The following is a 24,994-nucleotide window of genomic DNA, read 5'->3' on the forward strand; positions in this document are numbered from 1 at the left end:
CAACTAAAGCTAGACAGCATTCGGATTTAGGTTATCAATTGCGTTTATTTTGCCATTCATTCGACTAGTTTATTGTTTCGGCTTTTCGATGACACTTTAGTATAATTTAATTGTTACACTTTGATTGTTTCGTGTAAGGTTCACAAGTCATGTCGTGGGTGGACCGTTTTGCCTTCTTTCTTAGTACTGCAGGATGTGGGTAGGACATATTTAGCAAGAATGTACTGTCTTGAAATTCCGCCGGCCTTTGCCGAAATTCTTCCGAATGTGGCGTGGTTGTTGAACTGATCCAATGGTATGTGGCTGTCAGGTCTAGGATTGCTTAAAATGTGACAAAAAATGCATCCCAACCGGGATTGTACTGTTTTATTTTTCCCTATAAGGACAGCATCCATCCGCATTTACATACTGTCTCATGTGGGCTGGCTTGCGATTGCCGGTCACGTTTCTGGCGGGCTGGGATGCTTTTGGTCGAAAAAAACCGCAATACATTGTGGTACTTTTTTATACAGATTTTTTGGTTACATTTGCAGCAGGAATAAATTGTTAGGTGTTGTCTATCTTTGGGTTTGTTAGGTATTTTTCTGACGCTATCCTTAAAGCCTTAGCAGCTTTCTTGCTAGCGAACTGATTCAGTACTGAAAATCATACAACTACCATCAAATATTATAATCCCAACAACACCAACTACAGGCTCCGGGATTTCCATGAGATTCCAATTCTCTCCTATGGTGCTAAGCACTCGCAGTGATTATTGAAAAATTGCATCATGTAAAAGTCTAATTTCCAGTTCATTTTAAAGTTGCTCTCGGTTTTATGGCTAACACACAATGGCAGGCAAGTGATTGGCTCGAAAATGCGAACGAATAATTGGTAATCGATTAGTTGCACTTTTCACGAAGCTCGGTCCAATATTGCATCGTAATGGCCTCATTAAGTTTGGTTTACAATTTTCATTTTTCACGTGTTGATTTGTTACTACACAACAGCATTTCACTTCAAGCGGGTTTGAGTAGTGATTCGCTCTATTACTCTCGGCGGTTCAACAATGGCGGTTAGGTCTATTGACACAGACACATCTATCTCCGTTCATGGACCGCGAACGGCGTACAATAAAATCTCGTCAACCTTCTTACGTGGTAGATAAAGCTTAATTTACGATCCAAACCCGCGTCGCTGGACAGCGGGCAAGCCTCGCGGGCAGCGGGAGGTTTTATCGTCTACGACGTTAAACATAATGTTTACCTTCGTTCCACGACCACCCCTAACACGTGGCACGCCGTGGGGCGACTGGGATGGCGAAAAATTGGCCACATTACCGCTCGCGCGATCCGACCGGCTCGATCCGAGTGAAGGAAGGTTAAGCGGGACGAACTCCGAACTCCAGCGCCGCAGGGCGCAGTAGGGCTGAAGCGATAAAAAATGCTCTAACAAATGGGAAGTTTACGAGCGCAAATGAGCTTACCCATTTGGTCGTTATTAATAAATTATCGCCACCCCGCTCTCCAAGCGGGATGATAGAGGATTGCGGTTTTTATCTATTGCTCCACAAGTCCAGCGAACTGCAATTCCACCGAAGGCGCTGTTGCAGTCGCGCTGCTGGTGGCGCGCAGACGAAGAGAGCCATTAGTGATGTACACTAAATTAATACCATCTTTTTCGTTGTACTGTAAACGATGGACACGAAGTCGAACGATGCTGAGGAAAAGTTTCCAGCGCTCTCTATTGGACGGTGAAATAATAAGATGGCTATAAATTTTTGAACAATACAGTACGATTGTGGCCAATATTGTGGGAAGATGGAAACCGTGCGACCGGACCATGTCTGCTCCATTGGCGTCTGCAAAGGAAATTGTACATTTTCTATGAATTCTTATCACTTCCTTCGCTTCTCAAACGGCACAAGAAACTCGGTTTGCCACTTTTTTCCGGTTCACAAATGGCAGACTGCCACCGGAACGATAAATATTTTATTTCCAATCATAATTCAATTATTGCCACACACACCAGATGCCATTCGATAACCCACGATGAATGCTGATCGGGAAAAATGGAAAAACGATCACTAAACCGATTGGAAGCTTGGAGGTTACTCGGTGACCCTGCTTCGTATTGATTGTTGCTACGATATTTCAACTTTCCGTGTTACTAACGACGCATACTTTGACAGCCTCATGAAACCGCTTTTAACTGTTCTTTCTGGGAAAGGTCCTGGAAAAGGTTCCCCGCTAACGATCTTGTTTCGGTTCTGCTCCTGTTGACCCACTGACACGTCAGTCAAGCAAATAGTAAGTTCCCAAACTCGACTCGCTTACTTGTTTATTCAAAACAACCTCATCCGAATGCGTACGTTGTAACGTCCGATGGTTGTTTACCTCCCGTAACCGTACAAAGTCCAACCTGCGCTCGGCTCGTCTCGTTTTGTGTGTGTTTTTTGGCGGTGCAATTTCTACGAAAGCTCTAGGCCCTTGGATTTCCATCAACATTCACAGGTTTTCCAATGGAGCGCAACAGTGTTTATGCTAATGGTCCGGTCGCCGTCGCTGCCGCAACGAATGAGATAAACTTTGTGCCGCTGACCAGCCCCCAGCGGCTTTTCTGGGAATGTCGGAGAGAATTTTTTATACCATCTGGTTCGGGTCGCCGTGTCCTTTAATGGAAAGTGTTTCTCCTTTCTTTCCCCATTCGTGAGGGCGGTTTCTGTTGCCTCCCTTAAGCGGACAGCAACCCCTTTTTCAGGCTCAAATATGAAAATGTAAACAAAATTCAAGAAAACAAATGCGTCTGATGACGTAAGCGAACGGCTCGAAAAAGGTCCTGCGACTAAACTTACCAAGCTCGTGCTCCGTCTCCTGGGAGGCAATATACTTCGCCTTGTTCGCTACCGGTCTCGCAGGTTCGCATTTTGTATTCCGCCGCGCGTGGTCTAGCACCGGCAGGATCAACCTAATGCTCGCATTAACAAACGGGAGCGCGAGGGGTTCCTACATACACGGCCTTTCGGTACCCGATGCGCCAGACAGAAATAACAATAAATGAAATGAAAATTGTCACCGTTATTGGGGGTCGGTTGTCGAAACGTGTGCTCATGAACTTCGAGCGCGTTCGGCCCCTTAAAGCACCTGGTGTCACCCCGTTTCCTGCGCTGACCAGGTGCTTCTAGACAGAGCGCGAAGAATCGAAATTGAAATTATACTCACGGGCATTAAGCCGAACCGGTGGACAGGTTCGCAGGATTCGGGGTCACTGTCTTCACGGTGCGTCGGACTGGTAGATTTCGCCTCTTCGCCAGAGACGGTGTTATAGGGGCACCCGGTGGGATTTGGGGTGAATGAAAATGAAATAAACGCCGTGTTCCATATTCGGGCTTTAAGGACGGAAATAGCACGGCCACTGGTACATTGTTCCGGTTTATGTTGGGCCCGCTGGGAGAGAATTAAAATGTCTCACGAAACCAGACCCTCACGCAGAGAAAAGGGAGCCGTACGTGATGCCATTCGTATGTTAGGACCTACTAATTGTTGGAAAATGAGGTCATGGCCATTTCACCCATTCAGGTTGTTTGAACTGTGCCTACGAAATAATCTGTTGTTTATCCTGTGATTCTGCATTTAAAATATATTTTTCTTAACTGAAAAAATACTACTAAGAAAGGAATAGGAGATACTTAAAGAACCTCATTTCGAGGATGATCTTCCTTGATTAAAGTGTGCCCATCAGCATTTTGCAATCCGTGCTCTCAAAAATCTCACTTTAATCTCGCGTTGTGTTTGCCAACGACTTTCCAGTGGTTGATTGAAACATTACCAAGACAAATCTCCCGAAAGTGGGGCGCAAGCATTTACGCTTTTAATCCCAAAAACAAACTTAAAAGACGGCACACCACTCCGAGCACCGTTTCCGTTTTTACTGGTTCCGCACCGGAACCTGGTAAGCTTCCGCGGAGCTGGTAATAGCAAAGCGGGCGAAAAGGTCAGGAAAAATAATTCACACAACATGCTTCACCACACGACAACTGCACCCATAACTCTCTCTGACCATGGCGCATGGGGCAAAGTAAATTGTTCTTCGACGTTGTTTTTTCGCCTTCGCTGTTATCCTCCGCCGACCGACTCCGCGCACTGTGAGAGATTACGTCAGTAGGAACACCGGAAGCGATTTGACATGTCTCTCGATTTAATATTTCTCATAACTCAACCCCTGGCCAAAACTCCCGTGGGGCGGGCGGACATGAGTCCGCCAGGGGGTCGCACTGGGAGCTTACGGGAATGGCGCAATTTTTCATACTGTCATCATTCGCCGAACGAAGCTGAAGTCGAGATTTCCGCCGCATGCAGAAACAATTTGTGGCCCTCTGCCGGCGAAAGAAATGGACGCATATGCTTTTGATTACGTCTCACCCACCGTTTGCTTGCTTTCACAGGTGATGCTGTGCTCGCGTGAGGTTTGCATGGGCAGCGTCATGACACCGCATCTCATCGGCACGGAGCCACGCAAACCGGAACTGGTGCTGCAACACGCAAAGGATTTTCTCGACCAGTACTACTCCTCGATCCGTCGGTAAGTGGGGAAAATTGTTGATGAATTGAACCGGCCAATGGCTTGTAGTAGCACCACAGGCTGTCGGAGCTCCCGAGTGAGTTACTCAAAACGCTTTCAATTTATGGTTGGAAATTAAAACGCTCAGAGAAGCTCCAGCATCTACCAGGTGAAAATAATTCTACCGGAATTCATTTATTCCATATGCATCAATGTCGTAAGATAAATGATGAATACATGAATACTTGTGGCTGGAATAAAATATGTTATGATATGAAATATGCTTTCAAAACTCGATGGAGGCGCCTGGTGCGCCATCGGTGCCACGTGGCAACCTGTTAGGGCGCTCTACGTAGCCCCCTTTTTTTGCTCAATCCATCCGCTGTTGTTGTTTTACGGGCCCAACGAAACACACCTTAAGTGCTTCGTTTCAATGCGCTGCGATGTGATTCCTACCCCAGTTTCCCTTCTCCTGTGACTGTCGCGAAAAGAAGGCATAAAAATATTATAAAACTAAACAAAACCGGATACGCTGCGTGTGGCGTTTCGCTGCATTCTCGTAGCCAACAATTCAGGACGCTGAACTGGAGGGTGAACTGTAAACATATCGACAAACACTGGGTGGGAAACCGTAGCGCCGCACCGCAGCGTTCAAGGATCCCGCCGAGAAGCAACTGCCGCAGCGTGAAGGATCTGTGTCGCTCTTGGCAGGTCACGGGAGACACATGGCGCCTTTCAGCGTCACCACGACGCGGCACTCCTTCGCGGAGTGCTGCTTGAGGTGGATTACTTTTTGCCTCGTTCGTCGGAATTCTTTTTCGTCCCACCCAGCTGGGAGGGCATTTCTTTGATACACTTTCGGTCTACTTGGCAGACCCCCTGGAGGACGATATTTGAATCCATTGCAGCAAACTGCTCTTTTAAAGTACGTGCTAGAATATGAAAGCCTTTTGGGGTTTGGTTTTAGCATTTTGCCTCGGCAAACGATATTACCGTCGCCTCTCTTTTGCGATATTAAACAATTTCGTTTACGGCACTCGACGAATAGAAATAAAATGTTCATGAATAGGTAAAAGACAGGTTGTAGCTTGAGGGTGTGGGAAGTGTGTCGACTTTTGTTGACATTTTATTTCCATACAAATATTGACTCTAGAATCTAAACTTTGAGTTCAACTGAGAAAGTCAACAAATCTAAACTCATATTATAATTTCTCTTCACCGATTCACCGGTTCCTTGAACCGGTTTTTAGCCGATTCACAAACGGCTTCTAACCGATTCATAGTCGGTTCGTTACTCGTCAGGATAAAAAGTGCCACCCAACATGTAGATGTAAATTCGGCGATTTTAGTTTTGAATGGCTTTAGGATATGTGTGATCAGCCTAGCAGCATGGTGCAATAAAATCTCTAAAGAGCACATAATTAAGATATGTGTAATCTAACCAAGTTCAAAGCACACCCAGGATGTTGTGCCCAGGAAGTTTCACCAACTGAAGTTTCGCGTGCGCAACATTAGCCCATTAAGGTCTCTAACCTCGAGAATGAAAGTGGTAAAGTTTGTTAGCGAAACTTCAACTCCACTTTTCTGTCGCGACATGTAGCCGAAGCCGAAGGACATGGCCGCCACCGTGCACTAGTTTCAATGCCAGCTCGATGACAATGCCACGAGGAAACCGGTCTGATAACCTTCATTTCGGTTGCAAAACTTCCATTCCGGGCGAACGTTTTGGAGCGCTAACGAAGTGCGTTACATCCGCTGGTATTTGCGAGTTTCAATATTCGGCCCCAGGGACAACAATGCACTGTGGCAGGACGAACGGCCCGGTACATGCAGAGAAACCAACTCAACCACCTGCTCATTAGTGGGCCCAATGCAGCAATGGCTGGTCGTGGCCGTGAAGCCCTTAACTAGTGATGGTGGCTTTTGGGGTTACGGAAACTTGTCGGAACTCGGCCTCGCAAACCGCAGCATACGTACTAGTTTGCGTGCTATCTTTGACACCGTTCAACAATTACACATGGCCATAATGATGCATCCATCGCTGGCTCGACAGCGTCGTTTCTTTGCAAAGTGTCCCCGATGGGTCGTTTGGTCGAGACGTCGACAGATGCGTTATGCAACGGCCGCTGCTATCAGTTTGCTACTGCTGATCAACGTGCATCGCATGATAACAGAACCTTTTCAGGATAATTTGGGGTAATTGGGGTAAAAAAAGGGTAATTTGGGAACCATTGTCAAAAGTTTCACATAATTATCCATGCGCCAAAAGTTTGGACAGCATTGACAAATGAACGATATTATTCGTTTGAAATTCATCAAAATAAACAATTCAATCATTCTGGGAACGGTGTCATTATCATTCGAAATCATTATGCCTTCTGCATTTCTTTCCCAACCTAAAAATAATTAATTCTAGAAAATAATGGATAAGAATGAAGAATGTTAAGAGAGAATGTTAAGAGAGTGTTAAGAATGTTAGAAGAATGTTGGATATTTAAAACGCATTTAATCTAATGACAATCGTACCTTGTGCTGTTTATGCAATAAATGTAAGAAGAGGAATCGAATTTAACACCAATAGTTCCGCTTTCTAGGCTTTATTCTCTCGAACCTCAACCTCAACCTCAGAACACTGCTGACATTCGACTGCTCTGAGCCACTGTTACTTTGCGACTTCACTTAAATTCGATTCTTAGTAAACCAAAAAAAGTTTTGCTGTTTCAAAAACCAGGACTCAATCAGTTAAGTCGTTGCAGTGTAAAAACAACCAGCTTTTCGGGCTGCTTTTAAAAGGTGTCGTTTGTAGAAAGGAAATCCCAACCAAACCTTAACACACATGTTGAAGTTTACAGAACCCAGCATAAAAGATTCCGAGAATATGTTTTCAGTTTGTACACTTGTTTTTTTCTCTTTTTCGTTATATGTTTAAAAAATCCAATAAAGTTAAACTGGTTCAAAGCATATCAATTTCCAATTGCTGTCAGGTGTTCCGAAAGCGAGGGCCCCCAAAGTAACTGGGTTGATTGAAAACCGTGAAAAAACACCTTCAGATAGGAGAAAACTTTTCGTTTAATATTGATCGATTTTAAATTCTTTCGCGTACGCGGCCCCCCGCGAGAATCCTTTTACTCCGCGGCATGGATCAAGGTTTTGGTATTTCGTTTCCGATTTTTTCGCCTCTTAGTTCTTGTATATTCATTACGCTAGGGTATTTTTTCCAATCTCACAGTAGAAAGGTATGCTGGCAGATAATTTGAACAAGACAAGAAATCGGTAAGAAATGTAAATTCTGTTGTAAAGGTACTAAAAAGCCAAAGTTTGTAAAATCGATACGAGGACGAAAATTAATGATCGTGATCAATAAAAGGGACAATACGCCACTAGGTGTTTCCAGTAACGATGCAAGATAAATTGTTCTATCACAGACCATGGTTTGCCGAGGCGAAGCTACATTCTCTTTTGTTATAACAGTCATGACATTTTAAACATTTTACAGCGTATTACAAGCATTGGCATCTTTATAAAATATGTATTTGACAGGATTCTTCAGTACAGTGAACTTGATGGTTCGAAAGGCTTTTTACACTCTGTCTCTGCCCTGTTCCCAATTGGTAGGAACTTGAGTCGTTTCGATGGCCCCGAAAGATAGGATCAGCAGAAAAAAATATGCGATGCATTCGAAGTGCACATCAAACAATGCGCAATTTCTATGGTAATTGAAGAGTGAAACACCTTCCGCGGAAAACCCGTTGCCGATGCAAATGCAGAATGTCTGTCGGTACCCAGTGCCGGGATGACAGAAATGTTCCTGGAACGGGTTTCATCTTCGAACTAGTATTTCGAACCTAACGGGAAAGATTTTGAATGCTTAATCGGACCCCGCCTTTGGCTGACACTTCGGGCACGTACACTTTCCTCATGTCGAACGCCGTCACTTTCAAACGATTTCACCATTTCGCTACTCTTGGCTGTCAACTAGGGGACGGATTCCGTACGGCGAGGTACTTTCGTTGAGCGAAGCTCTCACGTGTTCTTCAAGACGCTCGTAAAGTTTTCTCACCCATTCCGAAGCAGTTCCAGTTAAACTATCCCGTATTAGTTTATGTGACATGTGTTTTAGAATGAAATCTTCCTGTCGCTTAACCGGCTGCGAGGGGAAACTTGCTCCGAGCCTGCATGTGACAGGTTTTCCCGTTTTCACGTAAATCAATTTTCCCCGTTCTTTAGAATTGAGGAAACCATATTTCCTGCACCAAATCGTTCGGTGCGACCTGATACGGAGCGATGCATTTTTGCGTAACTTCTCATCCTGCCAGTGAGTTATTTCGCTATTATCGTTTAAATTTAATTTTTAAAGTATTTTACATCGTGAATAGTCAATATACAACCACTTAGGTAGACCATTTGATTCCATGTTTCGTTGTATACTTCAAAATCACTCCTCTTGTCACTGTCAAAGCCAACGAAAAAACCGTACCTTATGTTGGATTGCAATCATTGTTGGCGCTTGCTGCTTAGGACGTCTGTTGAACTCTGATACAAGTGTGCAACTAAATCACGAAGCATGTGATTTATTATGATGAAAAAATAAGTTGATTGTCTTCCATCACCAGCAACCGTCGGTCAATGCTCTGCTACGTGACCGATCCCTTCAGATATAGTTAATGTGTTCTGCAAGCATTTCTCGTACAACCATCGGGGGACCGAAACAATTGTCTTTCCATTTGTCGTGTCTTGTCAAGAAAACAATTGTCCTTTCCTTCAACTTAACATGCGGCTCACGTTATCGGCAGCGACACCAAAGGACCTGCTGAACTGACCAGCACTTGACATCAAAGATGGTGACCTAAAGCTCGTCGTAACTGTCGCTCCGAAGGGATACGAAGCGAAGAAAATTGTGTGTCCATAGAATCTGATTCCGGCCTTCGGGCCTGCCTGAGGAAACCGCAAGAATCCGGCTAAGTACCATTCAAATGGTCACACAAAACAAACAATTATGCAAAGGTGTCGAGCTAAATCTTTCTACCAACCGGCACTTCCCGCTGGTCGGCTCGCTTGACCACAGCCTAACTTCCGGGCTTCCATTGTTTTTTCTCTACTTCTGGTGCACTTTCCGGTTCGGGCAGCGTGTTGGTGTGAATGGTGAATAAATCACTCATGCTGACTTTCGATTTTCGCAAGTCTACAACGGTTTTGCTCCGACTACAAGGGCCGTAGCTGGCTGCCGGCACGTTGATTGTGGGCTATCCACGTGTTTACATTCGCTACGTTACCCAACCGGAAATGGCTTTTGCGGTTCGAAACGTTTCGGCTCACATTGCAACATGTTTTCCACCGTTTCCACTCGATGACCACCGGCACCGAGAGCCCCATTTTCACAAAATATTTGCTTTTGACACGCCTCGAGCCCGGCGCGCCGTTGGTTGAGCTCTGTTAATAAGCGATTTCATTACGAACCAATTCCACCGCTTTTCGGTTGGCTCGTGTTTCGTTGACCGAGTGTAACGAGACTACGTGATGGCGTACGGTTTACCACAGTAATGTATTTACGGGGACTCGATAATCACCTGGCGAATAATTGAGCCACGGAGCAGAACACAAGCGAGTCGTCGATTCGATAATGATTCGATTTCTGTTACTTTGCATTCCCGTGCCCGGTGCGGAGTTTGGGTTTGGGTATGACGAAAATTGTTTCGTGAATTATTATTGTGGTCTCGTCCGGATCGTTGCTTCGGGACAGCGACGATTTGTGAGCTGCACACCGGCCTATCGTAACAGTCGTTGATGCTGTCTTCGATTGATCGATCCTTGGAGACGATAGTCCTGCGGGAGGAACTGGGGTACCCGCTTTTCCGGCGCTCCCTTTCCTTCCGTTCCCAATGCCACCCTTCGTAGGCGAATGATTTTCGATTGGCTACGGTTAATTTGTGTTGGCTTTCCTTTCGCCAACGGTTTGTACATATTTTTTCGACGACAATCGAACTGACACAAGGTAGAAGGATTTACGATCCCCACTACGATGGCCGGTTCGGGTTTGGGACTATCCGTTCACCCGAAAAGGGAAAAGGATAACGGACCACGCCGGCCAGTCGCTAGCAGCGGACGGGTTCAGACTAATCCACCTCTGGATGAAGGTATTTCCCGTTACGCCCGCCTGACGGTATCGTATTATTGGTAGCCCTCCGGGCCCCCGGGAAAAAGGACACCGCATCGCGTTTCATGTGTTGCCATCAGAGGCCGCTTCCGCGACCGATTCCGCTTCGGGATGCAACTTTGGGCGTATCAAACGAAATGGAATTCGGGCTCCCTTCTTTTATGTTTGCCCATTGCTGTCACATTACATTTCGGAAAACTAATGGGTTGCGCCGGAATCATTGGAAACCGGGACCGGGTCACCACAGGTCACAGTGATTCGGTTTTTTTTTGTACCGAAACATATCCGGGAAAGAAACTGCGGGTTGTTGCCTATTTTGTACCATCTCACCGGAAATACTTCCATAACCTACGATGTTTGTTGGTTGACCTAAAAGCAATTTATTGCAAAGTGTAAAATTCAAAGGGTAGCATACACTTATTTTCCGGGTAGCCAATGCGAAAGAATCTTCTGGTTTCGTTTAAAAGACCATCATCAACCGTAAGAGGCTTAAATGATTTAACACCTCCATAGGGAAGAACTCTCGGTTGTATGTTTCGTTCACTGGTACGTCTCTAGAGTCTCCAGCAACGTAAAATGACACTCTCTGGTGATGTCCTTGTAGAGCCTGTGCCGAAAGCAATGATGACGGCATGCAACACGTTGCCAACGGAATGGAACATCTTCTTGGAAGCGTCATGAGCGTTTAAGTTGAGGTTCCCAAAAAAATCATTCACATTTCGTTAGATTCGAACATTTTGAACATTTCTAAAAAAATACAATCCGCAGTGGCTAAAATTGTACCATTTTCAGGATATCGAATAATCGGATTATTCTCATGATGAACAGAAAATTTGATTTTATATAATGTGTTTGTTCAAACGCAGCGATGCAATGAACCAAACAAATCAACGCCAAATGGACGACTAAGCAATGAACGCTAATGGACAATTAGGCAATCACATAAAACTCTGATAACATTTGTTTATTAGCATACTTTTAGTACCGCATTCGATGTACATTATCTTACTACCACCATCACGACCATTTGTTTGCGCAGCTGTCCAATCAAACCCTCGACAGTTGAGCAAACTTTTGTAATTTCATTAAACTGAAAGACCCATCCAGCTTTGGGCATAGCGTACAATGTTATCATTTTGGTCACTCCGCGGCCCGCGGTCCACGTCGGCACATTTCCGGCCATTTTCTCCCTCGCCTAACATTAATTCAATTTGTAACTACTGACCACCGGAGCGCGTAAAAGCCGTCGAGTGTTGGAAGCTGATTCGATCACCCAATGCACAAAAACCCGGCGGCTGATTATGAAAATGTCTCACCCGCTAATTAGTGTGGGCTGTTACATCCGATCTACCACCTGCCGCCAAACTTTAGAAGCCCAAACCAGAATCGGAACTTTTGAAACCCAAATCAGGATTCCAAATCGTTCAGACTGGTGTGTTACTAGAAAAAATAGCTCAAGCTTCACGTGGGGTCAGTTTCGAGATGTGGCCGACGATACGACATTAGAGGTTGATTGAAATAGAAGCAAAACAAATTGAAACATTTTTCCCACAGAACTTTGCCGCTTGTCATACCTCGAATCCGGAACGGGACGATGGCCAACGAGGCTTTCGAAATTATTTTCAACGGTTAAAGTTCCAGACCGGTGAATGGTGACACTCATTTCCTGGCACGAAATGGGAGCAATTACGAAGTAGCATCAGCATTTCGGACACGCTTCTTCAAACTCGTTTCAACTTGACGATGGTGTTTACACTTTTGCTAGACAGCAACGACTGAGAATGATAATCTGCGAAATGAATCGGTTGGTCTCTAGCTGCTGCGTTATCCATTACATTGAAATGTAAATAATAATTACCCTGCAACGTGTCTATGATCCTATTCAAATTAGCCACTATACCTAATTTTTATTTTACTTTCACAAGGCAGCAGGAACAAAGGACATAAGACGGACAGAATATTCTAATTGAAAAAAAAACCTAACGAAACATCAACAAGTTTTCTCCCGTAATTTCAGCTGCATAAATTCCCATAAATGGTTTTCTATGATACTGCTTAAGCCTTTTGTATCGTTTCAAAGCAAACTACGCAAATGTGTGTATTAAAATTCTCGCGCCGAATCCCTAATGTGTGAAATTATTATCGCCTCTGAATGCCACTCGCGGATCATAAGCGGATTAGACTAAGTTTTCAATTGAAACGACAGCTTGTGGCTGTGATTTTCATTCGGCAAGCAATGGACCGTGGCATCTGGTCAGCAACACCTCGGCCCCAGACCAAGACCACCACAGTTGGTTCAACATTTGGTGGCTCGCTCAATCGACAAACGGTTCGCTTATAATCGCATTTCGTGCAGTAATGACGCTAAATCAAAGTATAGGAAACCACAACCCGCTGTTAATTGTTCGCCGGGATGGCAAATCCTCTTTTTTATTGTTGGCCACTGGAATATCGGAATATCGTTTGAAACGCTAATGTAACGCGCATCACGTTTGGTGTTGTAACTATAACACACGCTTGCTCTAGAATGCTTGATATTTGGTACCCAAAACGTACTGTTTGGACCTTATTTGGGTGTAAATAATTGAGTGCTACAACTAACAAGCCACCAACGCCGAGATGGAAAGCCGGAAAATTAGTTACACTTATTCACAACAACAAAACACACTCTACGCTGGTGCGAAAAAATTACGCCACTAATTAGCCGTGTTTCCGTAAATGGCAAAGCAGAATCAACACAAAAGAAATGGCGTCGTGTGCATCTTGGCCCGTTGTTGTTGTTTGTTGTGCTCTTGGCACTATTTTCTACGCAAATGCAATGCATTTTAAATAACCACCGCCTCGTGGCACAGGGCCTTGTTTGTGAGTGCAGTACACTGGCCAGCATAAATAAACTGTAAAACACAAGCCAAAGTGCTCTCGTGGTGCATGGAAAAAATGGGTGGGAACAAAAAACAAACTTGAAACAACAAAACTTTCGCTCACCTAACTGCAATCGCCCGCGGGAGTCCGCACCAGGTTGGTAGTTACATTGGACCCGCTCGTAATTATCCTTCGCGGCTGCGTCCTTCCGGGCAAACTGGAGGATTACCACGATCCTTTTTTGTGGCACCAAGCAATTGGTGTACGATTCGGTAATTGTTGTTTTGGTTGAACCACTTTCAACTTGAAACCTGCTGCCACAATTACCGATCTAACTGCGTATGAACGCTACGCTTGCAATAACGTAAGGGTTTCATTAAATGTGCATCAGATTGCATCGGAGACGTCTTGCGCGCACGCTGCATCCGGCACAAAGACGCATTTCGCATAAAATCCAGCAACAATCGCAAGCAAATCATTATCATTAGGCCACCCATTGTGCTCGGGACACGCAATGCTCGGTTTAATATTCCAGATCCATTACGCACACCGCAAACACTTTGCGCCACAATCCGGCGGACCGGCGGCATCTGTGCATCGGAAGCAGCGCCGGCCCAAGACGTAACCGTATCATGCTTCCTACGCCCAACGAATGTGCCCATCTCAATTACATCCTTAGCGTCGTAGAGCTGCACCGAGCCCAAGTTTACTGCCCCGAGCCGCAAACCCGAGCGTGTAAACGTGACGCTTGCTGTCGCCCAGGGTCAAACTTTCCCACGCCCTCCGGGGGTCACAAAGATTTAATCAGAGCCGGAAAATTGCATACGCCAGCAGCACCCGTGTGCAGTGGTGCCTATGCGTAACGGACACGCGTACGCGGACAGCGGATGTGATGCGTACGGGTCTGGCCGCGGCCCGCGTGCCATCGTAAACCCCGTCGGCCGAGCGAATCCATTTGTGCAGCAATCGAAACGAGACACAAATAAAACCGAATGAACATCCTTGTGCGTCCCGGGCAGCAATGTCGCAGGGACCCAGCGTCCGACACGGAAGGCGATGATGATGACCCGTCTTTTTGATGGTACTCCTGATGGCGCTGCTGACAACGTTGATGACGGGCTGATGAGTGCCGGATATGCATTGTTGATGTCACATCAACCTCGGCGGCCCCATCGGGGCGCCGGCTGAGTCGGCGGTATTGTGTTTGATATCGTTACCGAAGCCGAGTGCCGAGGGCCCTTAGAAAGGCCCTCGGAATGTGGTCCTGGCCCGAGCGCAACGGAATCACACTGAAGGATGTGCGGGAATTCGTATAATACGCATTTTCCATTCGATTTGATCCAGGATCTTCTGGCCCGGCCTGCGGGCACTGATGCTCTGCCATAAAGCAGGTGTCCAACATCGTCGGAAGCGTCCTCGGAAGCTTCCACGACGAAGGGTTAATGTTCGTTCTGCAAGGAATTAGGTCAGCTAAGCACAAACAAGCACAGGAGCTGCAGCGATGGAGCCCCCGAGCGGCATTTGTTGCTTCCGCTTGGCAGAGGAAGCACTCCTCTGCTACGAATGGCGCTTCGTCGGACTGGTTCCGACGTAGGATCGCCCGAAGGGCACAGGCAGTGTCAGTCAAACAAACACCGATACGGATCTACTGTTGCGCAGATATTGATAGCTTCCTTCAGGGGTTTGAAACAAACGACTGTTTCCCGTTCCCGCCCACGAGGTGAAGGTCTGACTGACTGGCGATGACGACGGAATCGTTTTACAAAACACTTCTGCGTTCAGCGCCCGCCGTGCTTCTTGGGTTCTCGGAAAGAGTTACAATGAGGCGGAGTCACTGACTAATCATGTTGATAAACTGTTAGCTTAGCCTGGCTGCCAATCGGTCGTTTCATGATGGTTCCGGTGGTTCCATCTTACTCCCGGCTGCCTGCGGAAGCAAGTGACCCGAGGCTGTGATCAATCTAAAGGTCAACGTTCAAATCCGTGCTGTCAGCCGGGAGATGACGAGCAGACATTAACCTGATTCGATGGACTTATGGTGACCTTCCTTTCTTCCATCGAGAGCAGCTCTTTCTTTTCATATAACGTGCATTATGCATTGTTTGAGCAACAGGAAATGAGTAACTGATGTTTACTCTATACTAATGAACTATGGTATGAAAACATGCTCTTTGATGAAATCTTTTATTATGCGAAAAAAGCGGATATATTTCCTTAAAATACTTCTGGTTGTCTGGATGTTTTTGGGTGTATAATACTACAGAACCCTGTGCCACTGGATTGTTTAGAAGAAAAAGCTTTGGAAGCGGGACATAAATGTTTCAGGATTGTTGTTAGATATGATTATCGGTATGGTATGAGTTTGGATGAAGAAATCAACTAGCTAATATTTCTTTGCATGATTGTACACGCACGAATGATAAGATTTTTTCTGAATTTAGATATTTGCAGTTGTCTTTCCATTAAAAAGGCATAACTATGATTGATATCCGAGCAGTTGTAATAACGGATGCATAATTTCAGGCGTTAAAATACCTTAAAATATCGAAAAAAGTCCACCAGCCTCATATATATTCCCTATTTGTTTCAAGATAATCAGGTAAAAGTTGTCGATTGGCAAATTATTTTATTCCTTAAAAATTATTATAAAGAAGTTAAAATCATTTAACGAAACAGTAGCAACTTCGCAATTACTTACAAGGACCTCAAGAAGAGCCCACCAGCGAATGATTCCACTCAACTTATCGCAAAGCAGCGAGATTCGAGAAGATTTCAAGTAACAGGACCAACAACAATTTATCCAATTAAGACGAAAAACTCTACGACCCCAGCGGCCCGACCGCTGGCCACTGGCGTTTCCATGCTGCACGTGCCGACAGGCGAGCGTTTGAACAGAAACCCGGACCCACCAATCTGGGCGGCCCACCGAGGGGCGAAAAAATTTTTCAGCAAATTATCTTCGACTTCCGTCCTTTTGGCACCTACCCAAACCCGCCGACCCGAGGCGGTGGTCGGAGGTGTGAAGAAAAATTTATGTTTCCGCTCGCAAGGCACCAACAGATTCCGGCGAGCATCCTTGTTGTCCATCCTTCCGTTGGTTGGCTCGGGGAGTTGTGTGCGAGCCACGAGTGCCAACGGGTGGGCGAACGAAACTTAATCCCGAGGCCAGGGCCGTCGGATGAAAAACTTTGTTTTTCGGGTTCGGGGTTTTTTCTCCCGCCCCGGGACCCCGAAATCGGTTGTCCAAGTCGGTAAACTGTGGCGGAGATAAGCGCGGCGGAGAAATATGTTCCCGTTCCGCTCAGCCGACGGACTATCACTTTGGCTTCCGTAAACTCTGCTAATTTTATTTCGCTATTGCACTCTCTCTCTCCCTTTTTCCTCGATCACCGACGATCCTCACCGAAGGCTCAAGTCGCCGGCCCACGAGAGCCGCTGGCAGCAAATCCAGAAGGAGGTGGAAGCAACAGGCGCCTACCATCTGACGGAGACCGAGCTCATCTACGGGGCCAAGCTGGCCTGGCGCAACTCGGCCCGCTGCATCGGCCGGATACAGTGGTCCAAGCTTCAGGTAGGTGGGCCATCCCGTGAACCATCATCCCCGGAACCCCGGTCGAAAGCTTCGCGCGTCGAAATAAGTTGAGTGGCCACCGAGAAAGTGCGCCGAGCCCTCGGTGCAAAGATAGTTAAAGTGATTAATTATTCAAATTGAGAGTCATAGTCCTTATGTAATTAGCATTCTCCACGCACGTCCCCAGCACCCAGAGAGTGAGACAGAGAGAGAACACCATCTCCCTCGTGGTTGCCTCCTGATTGTTAGCGCCTTGGCGATTCGCTCTACCCGACGATGGGCCGCAAATGAAGCGCAACGAAAGCGAGCCGCACGCGCCAAGCGCCAGGCCACGTGGCACAACGACCGGCGCCGCGGCCAGGGGGGTTGTAAATTAAATTGCGAAGGAGGAAAAATTAAATTATTTTCATTATCGCCCCTTCGTCGGCGTCGTTCGATCGCGAGTGCTGCGAGCGCCCGATAGGGAGCTCCCGGCACGCTTCTGCCCGGAACAGCTCCTGCCAGCCCGGTGTTGGGCTGCACTTTACCAGTTCCGCCGTTTACCACTGGCACTCCCGGGTTTTCCGCTCGCCGCACGAGGTTTGCACAATTTACTGCCCTCGATATGGTGGTCAATTCGCACGACCTCAGGCGGCGTGCATGACCCTGCCGGGCAAGCCGGGCGTTTTACACTCTCTCGCCCGGTCACGCCCGGCCCTTCCGGTGTGGAATCCGTGCAACGAAAAGCCTCAAGATTTTAATTAGTTTGTTTGGTCAGCAGACTTGACCACTTTGAGGTCTACGAGGCGTCGAGTCTTCCGGGGTTTTATTCCCCATTTAATACAGTGCGGATGTGTGGGTTCTGGAGGCGTCTGGAAAATTAATCTCTGCGCGTGGGAACGAAGGTGATCTTTTCGTGGTCGATAGAGCACCAGGCGCCTCCATCGATCGAAGCGAAGCAACGTATCATAAGATTTAGGGCCCGGAATGCAACCATGAAATGTAACGCAAACCCGCACAGGTGCTTTGCAAAGTAATCCTCAGCCACCGGGCATTTGGTTTGGAGAAGGAAAGGCATTGTGTTCTTATTACCCAAAAAACACCGGTCAGTTGTCGCCAGGGCCTGGAAGCGCATTGTGAAGAGCTCCCGGCACTGCAGCTACTTTGTGCACATTCGAAAGGGATTAGGAGATGGCAGGCGGGTAACACGCCGCCTAATGAAGTGCACCGTAAAGTAAGAGTACTAAAGATATAATACCAGGCCCCACCGTGTCCACTGAGTCCTCGGAGCGGTAGATTGACCCCAAAAGGTAGTTTCATAAATTTTCCTGTCCCCCATCGGTTCATTCTCCGGCGCGGTGCTACTTTGTGGCATGGCTCAACACCGACCCGGATCCCGGCGTGTGGAGAAAGTTGTAAAATTAAATATCTTCACTTTCACCGCTGGGTGCACCGGTTTTGTGCAGCCACGTGCCACGGCGGGCCCCAGCTGGGAATGCCATCCGGTGTCGGTATTTTTATGAATCCCATTTCGAGCAGCTTGCTGGCCTCACCGGTGCTGATGCTTTCGATTCACTCGTTCCCGGTACCCGGTAGGTGACCGCAGGGAAATGGCCATAAAGTAAGGTGGAATGCGATGTTCCGTACTCGTCGGCACTCGTCCCCGAGCAAACCACAAACCTACCACACAGACGTTGGCCCTCATTTACATCGCTCCGCAAGATAAACAGCTGGAAAACCGTCGGCCACCGATAGTCAAACCACAAAGCCGGGATCGGGGCACCGGCAAGGAAGAAGGCCAATCCAGGCACACTGACCGGCGGTCCGTGGTTTCTTAATCCGTGTTCGTCCTCGTCCTCCTCCGAGAAATCGGCCACCATTCAAAGCAGCTTAGGCATGCGAAATCAATCCTCGACAGCGGGATTATCCTCACAAATGTGAGGTATTTATGCAGCAACCCCTTCTGGAAAGTAGCAGTGCGCTGCTTTTGTGTCCGGCATGTGGAATGCGGAATGGCCCCCTGGTGGACGAGGTGGAGTTAAAATATGCAGCACTAGGCTAAGCGAAACGATGCTTCCCAAAAAGCATACCAACCCCGGGGGTCGGGCTGACATGGTGTTCGATTTGTATCCGACGCAAAACTGCTTGTTCAACAGCTCGGCTCGGTGACAGCGTGCTAAGCTTACTTACGGACTTACTCCGGTTCGGTGCGGTCCGCTGAGGCAGAAACGATTAGAGAAGGCATCCAATTTGCACCATCAAACACTAACCGAATCGACTCCCGTATTGCCGTGTACCAAATTTAAGGCAATCTTCATAGAATGGCTTAAAGCTCACAGCCTCAAGAGCCCCCGCGGTTTACATTCCCGATCAGGTTAGGAATGCATTGGCTCCACCAAACACAGCAATGCACTTTGACGGACACATCCTTCCTTGGGTCTCTGGCATCGCGGTGGCACGCGTATCATCAATCGACCGGAATAACTTGCTAATGCGATACGGCGGCCGGCGACGGCGATGAAGGACGGCACCGCGTCGATATGACACGTCCTGTTGGCGGCGCGTTGGCACCCACTTTATGCTCCTCGATTCATCGCTTCTTGATTTTCTCTCTTTCACTCGTTTCCCCTGTTTTCCACCGCAGGTTTTCGATTGCCGGTACGTCACCACGACCAGCGGCATGTTCGAGGCGATGTGCAATCACATCAAATATGCTACCAATAAAGGGAACCTCAGGTACGTAAGGGACCCTACCGATACCGGCGTCCGCATCGTTCATGCTCCAGGCCGCAGAGCCAGGAAGTGGTCACAGGCAGTCCCGGGGGCGAAAATACCTGTACAACATACCCGTCAGAGGGCGAACGAGGATTCTTCGTCGTCAGTTGCGGCCACGCAAAGCCACGTATTGATTATGCAAAATGAAAATCACGATTACGACGTTATCGGGCTGCTAACGGATGTAAGGTTTTCATCAGCCGGTGCCGTGACAGCGGTGGCTTCCTTCCTTGCTTGCTTGTACATTTCAATTTACGACCACGCCAGGACATCGTGTATCGATCGTTACATTGTTGGTGGCGGTGGCGTGATTAGCTCCGTTCAGACAGCCGTCTGACCAAACAATGTTTCTGTTCCCTGTTAGTGTTTCTCCTAAACCAAATCCGTTTGGGATTGACACGCTAATCAATTCAACACCTACCCAAGAACCCACCAATCCAATCCACAGATCGGCCATCACGATTTTCCCGCAACGAACGGACGGCAAGCACGACTACCGCATCTGGAACCCGCAGATTATCTCGTACGCCGGCTACAAGAACGCGGACGGCAAAATCGTCGGCGATCAGGCCAACGTCGAGTTTACCGAGGTAGGCAATCGAAGACACCGCCACCGAGGTGTTTGATTGAGGTTTCTTTTCTTTTTGCGCCAGTTTTGCGTGAAACTTGGCTGGAAGAGCAAGCGCACCGAGTGGGACATCCTGCCGCTGGTCGTGTCGGCCAACGGGCACGATCCGGACTACTTCGACTTTCCGCCCGAGCTGATCCTGGAGGTACCGTTCAGTCACCCGCAGTTCAAGTGGTTCGTCGAGCTGGAACTGCGCTGGTACGCCGTGCCGATGGTGTCCGGGATGCTGTTCGACTGCGGCGGCCTCCAGTTCACGGCCACCGCCTTCAGCGGCTGGTACATGTCGACCGAGATCGGTTGTCGCGATCTGTGCGACGCGAACCGCCGCAACCTGCTCGAGGTACGGAGGCCGCGTGACTATACCTTCGTCCCGCTAGCTTTAACTACTGCTTGTTCCTCCCCTCCACCACGCAGCCGATTGCAATCAAAATGGGGCTGGACACGCGGAACCCAACGTCACTGTGGAAGGACAAGGCACTGGTGGAGATTAATATAGCCGTACTGCACTCGTTCCAGTGCCGGAATATTACTATTGTCGATCATCACACGGCCAGCGAGAGCTTCATGAAGCACTACGAGAACGAAAACAAGCTGAGGTAATGGGGCGCGTGGGGCTCCAAAAGGGGCTGAATTTAATGTTTTTCCCTGCTCTTTGGGACCGCGCCCAGGAACGGATGCCCCGCCGACTGGATATGGATAGTGCCACCGATGTCCGCTTCCGTGACGCCCGTGTTCCACCAGGAGATGGCCGTCTACTATCTGCGGCCTTCGTTCGAGTACCAGGTAGAGAGCCCGGCCCCGGCCACTTTATACCGATCCGATTGGTCGTAAATTGTATCGTTGCATTGGCCATAAATTATCGGCGCCCGACGCTAACCGCCGAGCCGTTGCGGTGTTAGAGTCGGTTTCACACCGGAGCCAGTCCAGAGATTTTACCTTTCGTTTCGTTTTTTAGTATCACACTTTTCATCACGACAAATCATATCGGGGCTTAGAGGAGTGATTACACCGTCCCCGTTGGCGTTGCCGACTTTTGACCCACTTTTTGACTATTATCGTTATCAAACACCCTCCAGGGTTGTTGAACCCACGGTTGAACAAAGCAAAGTCCCCGACAACCCGCCTAACCAGCCAGCCGGTTGCGATTTACTTTTCCCTTGGCTTATGATAAAACTGTGCGCTTGGGTTGCGGGCCCAAATCGCCCAAAGTTTTCGATTGTATCTTACAATCCCGATACGCGAATCGGTTGGGTTCGAAATCCTGCTTTTGCCATCCTGCCCTTGGTGCCTGTGGTGTGTATGTGATTAGACGCTCATCGGTGGCGGCTTGGGAAAACAGTGTGGCTGGGCCCTTTTTTTCCCCCCGGCGGCCAAGATCCGGGCCGATTGGAGAAAATTTCCAAGATACATCTTTATTTTAACCGCTTCGCCGAAACCTTCGCTTATGAATGGGCCCCGCGTGACTTAATATTTATGCTCGTGTTCCTAACGGTTTCCCGTTTTTTTTGTCCCCTTTTTGGCGCAGGAATCACCGATAAGGACGCACATCTGGAAGAAGGGTCGAGACTCGGGCAAGAACAAGAAACCTCGCCGGAAGTTCAACTTCAAACAAATAGCTAGGTAAGTGGAGCAGCGGACGGGGTTGGCTTCCGATTCGAGTGGGTCGGCGACATAGGCCCGGGAAGTCCGCCGTGTGCCACCCGTTGATTGCAGTTCCGGGCTTTCTTCCTAATTCCCTTAAACCATATGCCATCGTTACTTCCATCCCAGCGGTTATTGATGTGCGAAGCGAAAATATATTCCCGGTCCGGTCCACAGAGGTCTATTTTCGTTAAAAATATTCGTATCCTTATTCGGGCCACTCGCTGCATGATCGGAAGGCCTTTTCCTAGAATATTAAAATACTTTACACCGTCATAAAATAATGATCTCTATCGTACAATTCCCCACGGTCTGTCCGTTCGCAGAACTTTATGGACTTTCATTCCGGTTCGGATCCATTTTCTTCAACAAAAAAAAAAGTCGAACATTATTAACCAATTTCATTAATTAAGTTAACTTTTTTATGCTTTCGATTTCCTAACTGTTCGCAATGGCCCATTTCGCCTGGCTAAGAAGGAGCAGACAGACTTCGAGCATGGATAAGGATTCTTGGCGTACAGTAAAAAGTAGTAACGGACGTCCTCGTTGTCCTGGAATCTGTTTCAACGGTTTTCTCCATTGTTTCTGCAGCATCACCACCCCAACCGAGATAAGAAGTTGTAGCTCGAACGGATTGCAAATTTACTGACCACCACCAGCTGGCGTCGCAGGGACAAGATTTTCTGGGTATCGTACTGCTCCTTGGCACTGCCACGGAACATTAAAAGAAACCGACCACGCACCTTCGGCTCGGTCCGGTTCACCCTTTTTCTGCGAGCTTACAAAAAATAGAATTAGGTTGATAAGGTTCTTTTTTCTCGGTCATCCCTTTCGGGAGGACAAAAAGTGGAATTTAAAATAGAACACAACTCTTTCGCCCGCAGTTTTACCCCAAAACGGTGAATAATTAATCTCGAAGTGCCGGAAAGTTTGGTCTGGCGTGAACCAAATTCATTCATTACAAGCACCTGAAGTTTTAGCTCGTTTAATTTTATCGGAAAACGTTTAAACAGTGCGTTAAACAGTCTTAAAGCTACGTGACGAGTACCTTACATTGAACGCCTCGCCGTCTGATTATAATAACAATCGCAACAATTTGAATGCAATTGATCGTGACGTAAAATGTTTAGCTTTTTTCGGTCCAACGTCTATAATTTCAACAAACAATCCCCATAACGATAAAACGAATCGCGTTGCAGGAAGGAAGATGTAGCAAAGGGAGCAAACAACCCGTGTCCATTTCATTCGCAAATCCGTGACCGTAAAAACAATCATAATCAGTCCACAAAAGCCGAACGTGCGACTCACACGCAACGCCCGGACCATTACGTTTTACCGACCGAAAATGAACTTCCAATACCGTCCCAAATATTCGCTTCATTTTCCCGCTTTTCCGTCCCGTTGCGTGGACGCCCATCATCCGGCGTAGCTAACAACCGGGACTGTTGGCCCAGACCATGCGAATCGCGGGCGGGCGATGGTCAATTACATTGGAATCGCCAGCTGAACCCCTTTCTCGATTCGCACCCATTGTACCGGGTGTGCCAGGTTAATTCGAGGCGACCGACATCAAACGACACGGATTTTTGTCGCCGACAAATGTGCGCCATTTTACTGACCTCCGAATCCCGAAATCCGTGCCCCGGAATGGGAGGCAACAACAGCAGCACGGACCCCGAATAAAACGGTGCGCGAAAATCGGAATCGGTCATAAATTTAATAGCCCAATCATCAGCCGGCCGGCCGGCCGGATTCCGGTATATCCGGCGCGCGTAGTGATGTCCGTGGCAGACTTTGGAGCCGGCCCGCCCGAAATCACGGTCCATCAATCTTTCGTCCGAAGCTGCCAATGGCAGCGCCTGAGAGCGGTGCGTGAAGTCGGAAAGGCCTCCGGAACCTTCCTCGATTTCTTCGGCTTGAATATGTACGCAAAATTGAATAAATTGAGCAGAATGCAACTCGAACTGACGGATGCAACGTGCATTTTCAATGCCTTCACGTTAAATGCAAATGAAATGGAATTGTACAATCAAATACGGGGAGCAAACGATTGTCTCAAACGCACGCATTTGACGTGCATCCTGCCGAAGGATGTTTCAGTTGTGTTCTATCTGCTGCAGTATTTCACATTCCATTAGCTTATTGCTAGTCCGCTTACGTGATAAATAATTTGAATTTATCTAAATTGCACCTTCCATTCGAAGCAGTGGCACCATTTTCGCCACACTTCATCGGTCAACAGATGTGTCCGCGGCCCGTACCCGAAAGCCTCCACCGGCTGGCCGACAAATTTGTCAATAAATATTGGCCTTTCCTGCAGCGAATGGCTTGGCCAAGTTGACGTTGACCACGACGCTCGGATCGAACTTTTTCCGCCCAGCGTAGCCATTTTTGGTGGGCATCAAAAACATAAAAGGGCTCCGACGCTCCACCGGCCGCGGAACGGTAACGGTTTTTCCGACGTATCGACTTCCCGACCACCGGTGGCCCGGCTGCAAAAGGCTAACTTTCGATTTTCGACAACTACGGTGGCCACCACGTGAAACTTACCCAGCGGGTCGCTGGTACTGGCAGCATTTATTGGATTGGTTTGGGCGCGGCGTACATTCCCGTCGACGATCCGCACTGGCCCATTGGTCAAACACACACGCTGCTGACCATCATCCCGCTCCATCCGGTCGGTCGGCCGTGGCCACCCGACCGAATGTGCAACCGACCGAGAATGCATTCTGTTTGATATGCGAACGGTTTGCCGATACAACATTCCGTTCCGTGGGAAGAAGTTTCGGTCGATTTTAGTGTTCCGCCTTTTTTTCCGGTTCACTTTCGGTGATGCTTAGAACAT

The 24,994-nt window shown here is 47.7% G+C and overlaps 1 protein-coding gene across 1 annotated transcript in view; it reads left to right on the plus strand.

Moving 5' to 3' along the window:
- The window catches only part of LOC128274281 (nitric oxide synthase), a 45,252-nt gene that overhangs the window by 10,434 nt on the left and 9,824 nt on the right, over positions 1 to 24,994 (plus strand). Inside the window, exons 2-9 of the mRNA XM_053012421.1 lie at positions 4,424 to 4,560; positions 16,964 to 17,126; positions 19,750 to 19,841; positions 20,329 to 20,470; positions 20,534 to 20,848; positions 20,923 to 21,104; positions 21,177 to 21,291; positions 22,034 to 22,128. Coding sequence (XP_052868381.1) covers positions 4,424 to 4,560; positions 16,964 to 17,126; positions 19,750 to 19,841; positions 20,329 to 20,470; positions 20,534 to 20,848; positions 20,923 to 21,104; positions 21,177 to 21,291; positions 22,034 to 22,128 — 1,241 coding nt within the window. The remainder of the gene's footprint in view (positions 1 to 4,423; positions 4,561 to 16,963; positions 17,127 to 19,749; positions 19,842 to 20,328; positions 20,471 to 20,533; positions 20,849 to 20,922; positions 21,105 to 21,176; positions 21,292 to 22,033; positions 22,129 to 24,994) is intronic.

The sequence above is a fragment of the Anopheles cruzii genome, chromosome 3 (assembly GCF_943734635.1).
Source record: "Anopheles cruzii chromosome 3, idAnoCruzAS_RS32_06, whole genome shotgun sequence".
Taxonomy (NCBI): Eukaryota; Metazoa; Arthropoda; class Insecta; order Diptera; family Culicidae; genus Anopheles; species Anopheles cruzii.